The sequence below is a fragment of the Loxodonta africana genome, chromosome 7 (assembly GCF_030014295.1).
Source record: "Loxodonta africana isolate mLoxAfr1 chromosome 7, mLoxAfr1.hap2, whole genome shotgun sequence".
In the NCBI taxonomy this organism is placed as follows: domain Eukaryota; kingdom Metazoa; phylum Chordata; class Mammalia; order Proboscidea; family Elephantidae; genus Loxodonta; species Loxodonta africana.
Genome location: NC_087348.1, coordinates 278,709 through 286,865, shown reverse-complemented (window position 1 = coordinate 286,865; position 8,157 = coordinate 278,709). Strand labels below are relative to the sequence as shown.

Sequence of the window (8,157 nt, the reverse complement as noted above, 5' to 3'; positions counted from 1 at the left end):
GCTGCGAGAATAACAAGCCGGCACAGAAATGGAGTGGCAAGTGGGAAAACATGCTGTGGTAAATATCCTGTAGCCACATTAAGAAAGCAAAATGAAATTGTGAAAGGAATTTAATGATCTCTTTTGTTCAGCCCAATATGCCCAAAATAATATTATCTCAACATACAGCCAACAAAGATGATCATTGATGAAATAGCTTGCACCCTGTCTTGTCCTGAAGTCTGCAGAAGCTGGTGTGTGTCCTACACTAAAGGGCTTTCCCCAAGTGCAGGGCCTCAGAAGCTGCCCAGTCTACCCAGGAGCACTGCCAGCATAGAGGTGGCCACAGGGAAGGACCAGCAAAGGGGACCAAGGCAGGGAATTCAAGGAGGGAGAGAACCAGTGAGCTGGTCCCACAAGCCAGGAAGGGCTGCAGGGAAGACGGTTGACCAGCAAGCCTGGAGCCCCAGGGAGCCAGGTCAGGCTGGAGAGCTGAGTGGCTGGGCCCAGCAAGGGGGCCCCCGGTGGCCTTGACAAGACCCCTTAGGGAGGCAAGGAGGAACAGCTGCTGGGTGCGGGTTCCCAGGGGGCAGGTGGGAACTCAGGAGGCCTGGGGAAGGGGCAGGGGCCTCGGGGCCCCAACCTAAAATGAGGTGTGCATGTGTTTTTCAACAAAATTGAAGAGCAGAGCTGTCATTTCTCAGCTGAGTCATGGAGGAACTGTGGACTCACAGGTGCTTTACCTTGCAGTGCTCTGATTTCCCCACCTTTCTGTGGGCTGAGGCAGGAAAAGAAAAGCTTGGTAACCTCAGGAAGCCACTGGGGGCAGGGATGTCACAGCCCCTGCTCCTTGGGGGTGGGGTTCAGCCCAGGGCCTCCATCCTACCCCTGAGGCCCCTCAGGCCCTTGTATAACTTGATGAGGGGCAGGAGGGAAGGAAGGGGCATACCCTGGGGCACCGTGCTCCCCTGAACCATGATGCCGCCCAGTTGTCAGCAGGTACTCTATACCCAGTTCCTGGTGACCCTGGAAGAAGGCCTGGGGGCTCCTGGGGGCAGCAAGCCTTGGCTCTGAGTCTATGATCTGTAGCTAGGAGGCACATCAAGTTTAGGGAACCCAAGCCTCCTTTGGGAGCCTGGACTTTAGCCCCAGGGAAGGGTAGTGGGTTTAAAAGGAAAAGACCTGAACCAGGAGATTTGTAGGCTTGGGAGGAATCCCTCTGGGGGTTCACCTCCCTCTGGGGGTTCACCACCCTCTTAGGGTTCACCTACCTCTAGGTTCCACCTCCCTCGGGGGCCCTGGAATGTGGCGGTCAGTGTGAAGACCCTTTAGGGGGGAAGTGAGGACCTGAAGCACGCTAGGGGCCAGGGTGGGAAGCCAGCTGGGGCAACTTCCAGGCTAATGAAACATCCCCAGGTCACCCACACACTAAAGGGGAAGCTGAGGGGCAGCTGAGCAACTTCCTGACCTAACAGCACCCCCATATCCCTCAGCCCTTCCTCTCACACAGCTCTAGAGTAATTGGAGCCACAGGAATTTGTCCCCCCTGCCCCCCCCCATCAACGCCCAGCCAATTCATCAATTTACAAAACACCAGGAAACAGAAATTACTGAGAAAAAGGAACTACTGAGTCTTTGGGGGGGCTGAGGTGGGAGGCCCTAGCAAGGACCCTCCCTCAGCATCCGGAACCCATTAACACTTCATCTGGGCATCACTAAGCTCACTTCCCTACCCTTCTTTACACGCGACAGCACTGATCCCCCCAAACCCAGGAGATGATCAAGGAGGGGCAAGAAGTGACTGTGGTGGGGGCACCCCACAATTCGGCACCCGTGATGTCCACTGTGATCAACATCCAGAGGGAGATCCCTGTGCCTGACCATGTCATCTGGTCCCTCTTCAACACACTTTTCCTGAACTGGTGCTGCCTGGGCTTCTTAGCCTTCGCCTTCTCAGTGAAGGTGCGTGTGGGTGGTGGTGTGCCAGGGTGGGGTGTGCGCTCGGGGTGCCCTCTGCCCAGATGGGTCTGGGGCGGGCTGGAGCCTCTATGTGTCTGTGTGTGTGCAGGTGTGTGTTTGTGTGTGTCTTTTGTCCGTGTGTGTGTGCTTCTGTGTGTTGGGGAGTCTATCCCAGTGTAGGTCTGCAAAGAAGCTACAAGGGGTCCATGGGGATGGCTGTGGTCAGACTTTACTCCCCCAGCCCCAAGGACTTCTCCTTCCCTCATAGCCTTATAAAGAAAATTCACCCCACCGGCCCTCAGGCTCAGAAAACACAAAGTGCAGGCACTTGGGGACATGGGGCCATAGCAGAGGGAAAGGAACCCAAGGCTCCCTGGAGGGACTGAGGGGCTGTGGGGAGGTACCGGCCCCAGCAAGGAGGGACAGAAACTGTCCTGTTTGGGCTCTAGGGAGCTGTGGGGGTCCCCGATGTGGGTGAGGGCACGTGCAGGCTGCACTGTGGACCGAGGACCAGGGGGACCTGAAATCCAACATCAGCTCCTGGCTCCCAGCAGATTCCCTCCCAGGTCCCCTCATTATCTTGTCTCCCCCAGTCTAGGGACCGGAAGATGGTGGGTGATTTGACGGGGGCCCAGAGCTACGCGTCCACCGCCAAGCGACTGAACATCTCTGCCGTGGTCATTGGTCTCGTACTGACCATCATCACTGTCATTCTTTTTGCAGCTCGATTAGTGATATTTTTCCACTTCCTTTTACACTCAATAAAGAACCGTCAACATTATTAGTCGCTGCCCACTGCTGCAGCCCGAGCCCTCCCACCGCTGGCCCTGCATCCTGCCTGTTGACCCCCACTGCTGGCCCTGCATCCTGCCTGTTGACCCCCACCCCCTTTTACAGCAGTTTTCACATTTGTCTCTGTCTATGAATGAATTCAATAAAGTGCCTGTGTGTGTAACAGTGCTGTGACATCGCCTGGGCTGGGGGGAGGGGGGTCTGCCCTGGTTCTCCAGCCTGGTCCTGAGCCTGAGCTGAGGCTGTGAACAGGGCGGGGCTCTCAGCAATCCTGTCTCTGGACCAGAGAGAAGGGAGAGCCCTTCCTTCTGCAGGACGCTTCTCTGGCCACGGCTGGGCACACCTAGGGGAAGGTGGGCGGCCCCAGCTGGCTGCACCTCCTGCTCCATGAAGCTGGGACAAGACTGAGATGCAGTGTTGCCAGCCCTCCCTGACTTGGCTGGTGTGGCTCCAGTGAGTCGGGTTGGGGGACCAAATCCTAGAAACAAAGGCTAGAAGACCCTTCAGTGAGGCTCTCTGGCACATTGAGGACACTGAGGAGCTGAGCCTGGGCCTCTGCTGGGTTGGGGGCTGCACACGGCGGGGTGGGGCCATCCTCACCCGGATCCAGGGGAAGAACATGCCTGGGGCAGATATAGAGCAGGGTGGGGAGTGGGCCTGCTGGCTGAGGGCAAGGGCGGATGGTGCACAAGGCCCCTCCCTCCACCCCCATTCTGCAGGAGGAGGGAGTCTCCCTGGGGAGGTGTTGAGATGTCTGGAGGACCCAGGCCACCCTGGGACCTTTCCCATGGCCAGCGTTCAGGCTTGTCTCAGAAAGCTGGCCCTTCTGGTACAGATGCACCGCCCTTTGGGGGGATCCCGGCACGTCTGGGTCCTAGCAGAGGGCAGGGTACCAGGTCCTGTCTGCTGAAGCCACTAGCTTGTCAACCTATGTTTTTTGTGGCTATCCTGGACCCCCCCCCCATTTCATCTGTCCTAGAGTAAAAACTCCTGACTCTGTTAGAATAAAATGATTGTAGTGTAAAAAATCACAAACTTTAGTAAAGCAAAAAGAAAGTTTTATTTGGCATATACTCAAAAAGGACTAAAGTGGGAAACGGACCAGGTGCTGCCACAGCCAGGTCTGCCTGGTTCCAGGAATTGGTGAGTCATCAGCATATGTTAACACCCCAGAGGGGCAAAACCACTGGACGCTTCACCTTTTCAGATTGGCTAAAAACTGCTAGATCAACGGGATTCTACATTTTGAATCGTCTTTCTTAATAATCGCTGGTGCAGGTTTCAGTAACGACAGTCAGGAGGGTCTTCATTTATCTGACAAATCTTACTAAAGGTAATAAAAAAGATAAGAGTGGAAAGTATGTGGGTCTTTTGTGCTGTTTATGGTTTGTTTATGAGAAAGCTTCCCGACACGATGTTTTCCAAGACTGTTCTAGCTATTGTCTTTATACCTCTGGGCCCAGTTGATGTGTCCTGTGAGCCCTTGTGGGTTCAGCTTCAGCTGGGTCACATTTTAGGACAGGGAATAACGGCTCCAATATAATTTCCTAAATCAAAAGCAAAGAGATTTATCGGAAGTTCAAACACTGTTTGAACCGAGAAGCGTTCGGCTTCAAAGATGAAAACAACCCTTCCAAGCAGCTGCTGGGTACGGGTAACAGGAGTTTAAAAGGGCAAAAACCACCAGTAGAGGGGCATAGCTAAAACATTTCTGATTGTTGACAGCTGGTTTAGTCAGAACAGGGGTTGTGGAAAAGTAAAAGGTATTGTACGGAGGTTCAAAAACCATTTTTCAAGAGAGCTCCAGAGGTATCGGTATCTTTGACAATCTGCTTAACCACCAGGCGGTCCTCTGCTTCACACCTGTGCACGCCAAGTGATCTTAAGGCCATCCTGGCCCAGCCGGCATAGTGGCCCTACAGGGCGGGGTTCGGACTGCCGTCCCTAATCGCTGCACCACCAGGGCTCCAAGGTCGCTTCCCAGAAACAGTCGAGCTAACAAAGTGGGGTCCGGCCTCGGCTGAGCCAAGTGCCGTGAACGTCGGGGCGCTCTCGCAGCAGGGCGCTCTGCTGTGGCGGAGGGGCGCGCGCGACGCCGCCAGCTCACCCGGAGGCCCACGGAGGTGAGCACGAGGGGGCCCCGACGAGGACCCGGGGGCGGCCTGGTGGGGAGCCGGCGCCCGGGCCCCTCCTGGGTGGGACCGGGGACGCGCACCGGGCGGGAGCGGCGCCATGGCGCCCTCTACCGGCGGCCGGCGCAGTGCCCGGGCCCGGGGGACCAGCTGCCCCAGGACCAGACGTGGCCGGTGACCCCTCGGATGGCCGGTGCTCAGGGTGCCTGGCGCTGTCAGGTTTGGGCCGGAAGCCCACCCGAACTGCGCTAACTCGAGAGGCTGAAGAGGGTTCTGCCAGGTGATGAGACCTCGCCCTGCAGCCAGCAAGCAACTGGCGATGTGGAGCCTCTGAAAAATTGCAGGCGAGGCCTGATGCGTGATGAGGGCAGCTTGTCAGTTTGGAGGCCCCGGGTGCAGACCGCCGGGCTCACCCTGGCCCAGCAAAGCAGCAGGCTCCAGTCCGGGACTGCACCACCGGCCGAGGGTTCAGATGTGCGGGGGCCTGGCGTCCACGGGACAACTGGGGGTGTGAGGTCCGGGAGAGGTCGGCGAGGTTAGGGAGGTGGGCGGGGCTTTGGAGGGCTCCGCGGGGGCTCGGTTTCCTCTGGGGTGCACCTCCCTCCGGGGACTGGGCTCTCCTGGGCCATGGAGTGTGTGTGGGGTGGGGGTCCTGGCAGGGATTTTGTAAGTGGACAGTCAGGTCCTGGAGCAAGACAGGTCAGCTGGAGCCACCTCTAGTCCCGTAAAATGTTCCCAGGGCACACCCACGACTTAAATGGGGGTGTGGGTTCATCTGAACTACTTCCTGACCTAATCGGACCCCATCTTACTCTCGGCCCTCCCCCCCCCCCCAACCCCTCAGTAACTTGAGCCTCAGGAATGCATCCCGCCTCCTTAGTCTGTGGCCAATCTCAGTTATCCAAAGCCAGGAAATAGAAACTTCTGAGAATCGAAACTACTGGGGAAAGGAGAGTCTGAAACAGCCACCCCACACCAAACCGTGTCGGCTGCCGGTCATCTTTGGGCACCATGAACCATACTTCCCAACACTTCTTCCCGCACGCCGTCACCGGCTCGCTCTCAACCTCTGAGACGCTCAAGGAGGAGCACGAGGGGGCCGCGCTGGGGGTGCCCCTCGGCCTGGTACCCCACAACTCGGTGCCCATGACGTCCACCGTGATCAACATCCGCAGCGACACCTCCGTGCCGGACCATGTCGTCTGGTCCCTCTTCAACACGCTCTTCATGAACTTCTGCTGCCTGGGCTTCGTGGCCTTCGCCTACTCCGTGAAGGTGCGTGCAGGCGCCGCTGTGCCAGACACGTGGGGATTCTCCGCGCGGGTGGGAGTGGGCGCTCGGGTGACTTCTGCCAAAAAGGCCTGGGTGAGCGAGGGCATGTGTGTGGGTGTGTTTGTGTGTGTGCGCTATGGGCATGTGTGTGCCGGGCACCTGGCGGATTCTCCAGGAGGATGGGAGTGGGCACTGATTTCGGAGATATTATTGGAGCCATTAGTCCCTGTCCTTGAGCACAGAGAATGTGACACAGCTGAAGTTGATCTCACAAGGACACATCAGCTGGGTCCTGTGGTATAAAGACAATGACTAGGACAATCTTAGGAAACATCGTTAAGGAATATTTCACACCCGCAGCTGGAATCCACCAGCTGCTCCTTGGAAACCGTATGGGGCAGTTCTACTTTGTCCTGTAGGGTGGCTATGAGTGGGAATCCACTCGATGGCAATGGGTTTTCACACAAACTAATCAAACTGAGCACCAAGGACTTCCCACTCTTAGCTTTTTCTATTAGCATTTCGTGCACAGAAGGTCTGTTGGACCAGAAGCTGTCCTTACTGAAGCCTGTACCAGTCATTGTTAAGAAAGATGATTCAAAATGTAGAATTATAGTGATTTAGTTTTTTTTAGCCCATCTGTGAAAAGCTGAAGCTTTCAATGGCTTTGGCCGTTTGTGATGTTAATATATACTGACGAGACTGGTGATGGACAGACATGGCTCTGGCAGCATGCCAGCCCATGTTCCCTCTTCTGCATTATTCTGTAATATGTCCCTGGACTCGGGCAGACATTAGCTCTGGCAGTATACTTGTCTGTTTCCCACTTTTGCCTCTTTGAACATGTGCTGAATAAAACCTTTCTTTTTGCTTTTACTAAACTTTGTGATGTTTTACCCTAGAACAGCGCTCAAGGTGCCTTCCTCCTAGAAGGGCCCGGGGCTAGAAAGGGCCCGTGTGTGTACTTGTGTGAATATTTTTGTGTATCTCTCTTGTGTGTGCATTTTGTGTGTGCTTCTGTGTGTGTGTGTGTGTGTCTGTATCCTGGGGGATCCTTCCCAGAGGAGGTCAGCGATGATACAGTGCGGGGGGGGGGAGCGGGGGGGGGCATGGGGATGGTCATGATCAGCCATTGTTCCCACCACTTCCAAAGAAATGTTTCTCACAGTTAACAGAGAAGTTCATCCCTCGCCTCGCCTTAAGCCCCCAGGCTGGCTCCGAAAACACAAAGAACTCTCACTTGGGGACTTGAGGTGGAGGGCAGCAATGGGGCCACAGCAGAGGAAGGAGAAGCCCAGGGCTACCTGGAGGGACTGAGGGGCTGTGAGGAGGTCCCTTCCCCAGCAGGGAAGGACAGGAACTGCCCTGTTCAGGCTTTAGGGAACGGTGGGTGCCCCTGACGTGAGTGAGGGCTGGTACAGGCTGCACTGGGGACAGAGGACCAGGGTAACCTGAGTGCTGCACTGGGGACAGAGGACCAGGGTAACCTGAGTGCTACCATCAGCTCCTGGCTCCCAGCAGCTCCCCCCAGATACCCTCATCATCTTGTCTCCCCCAGTCTAGGGACCGGAAGATGGTGGGTGACTTGACGGGGGCCCAGAGCTACGCTTCCACCGCCAAATGCCTGAATATCACCGCCCTGGTCTTCAGCCTCCTGTTGGTCATCACTTTAATCATTGGTCTTATTACTCTCTTAATGAGGAGAGCAGCTTAACAGATGATAAAGAACCGTCAACACTATTAGTCGCTGCCCACTGCTGCAGCCCGAGCCCTCCCACTGCTGGCCCTGCATCCTGCCTGTTGACCCCCACCCCCTTTTACAGCAGTTTTCACATTTGTCTCTGTCTATGAATGAATTCAATAAAGTGCCTGTGTGTGTAACAGTGCTGTGACATCGCCTGGGCGGGGGGCGGGGGGGGTCTGCCCTGGTTCTCCAGCCTGGTCCTGAGCCTGAGCTGAGGCTGTGAACAGGGCGGGGCTCTCAGCAATCCTGTCTCTGGACCAGAGAGAAGGGAGAGCCCTT

At 56.1% G+C, this 8,157-nt stretch overlaps 2 protein-coding genes across 2 annotated transcripts; both read left to right on the top strand.

Annotated features, from left to right (window-relative positions):
• Positions 1–1,680: 1,680 nt before the first annotated feature.
• On the top strand, positions 1,681–3,133 carry LOC100656375 (interferon-induced transmembrane protein 2-like). Its single transcript, XM_003423068.3, has 2 exons — positions 1,681–1,941; positions 2,532–3,133. The coding sequence occupies exons 1-2, from the start codon at positions 1,756–1,758 to the stop codon at positions 2,721–2,723; spliced, it is 378 nt and encodes a 125-aa protein (XP_003423116.1). The 5' UTR covers positions 1,681–1,755; the 3' UTR covers positions 2,724–3,133.
• Positions 3,134–5,478: 2,345 nt separating this feature from the next.
• On the top strand, positions 5,479–8,028 carry LOC100656086 (interferon-induced transmembrane protein 3-like). Its single transcript, XM_010602255.3, has 2 exons — positions 5,479–6,137; positions 7,693–8,028. Exons 1-2 carry the CDS (start codon positions 5,874–5,876, stop codon positions 7,846–7,848), a joined length of 420 nt encoding a protein of 139 aa, XP_010600557.2. The 5' UTR covers positions 5,479–5,873; the 3' UTR covers positions 7,849–8,028.
• The last annotated feature ends 129 nt before the right edge of the window (positions 8,029–8,157 follow it).

What these genes read in the sequence shown, in the direction of transcription:
- LOC100656086 (XM_010602255.3), top strand. Translation starts at nt 5,874, where the DNA reads ATGAACCATACTTCCCAACACTTCTTCCCGCACGCCGTCACCGGCTCG. An exon ending in CCTTCGCCTACTCCGTGAAG is followed by an intron (nt 6,138 to 7,692) that starts GTGCGTGCAGGC and finishes TGTCTCCCCCAG; the next exon opens with TCTAGGGACCGGAAGATGGT.
- LOC100656375 (XM_003423068.3), top strand. Translation starts at nt 1,756, where the DNA reads ATGATCAAGGAGGGGCAAGAAGTGACTGTGGTGGGGGCACCCCACAAT. An exon ending in CCTTCGCCTTCTCAGTGAAG is followed by an intron (nt 1,942 to 2,531) that starts GTGCGTGTGGGT and finishes TGTCTCCCCCAG; the next exon opens with TCTAGGGACCGGAAGATGGT.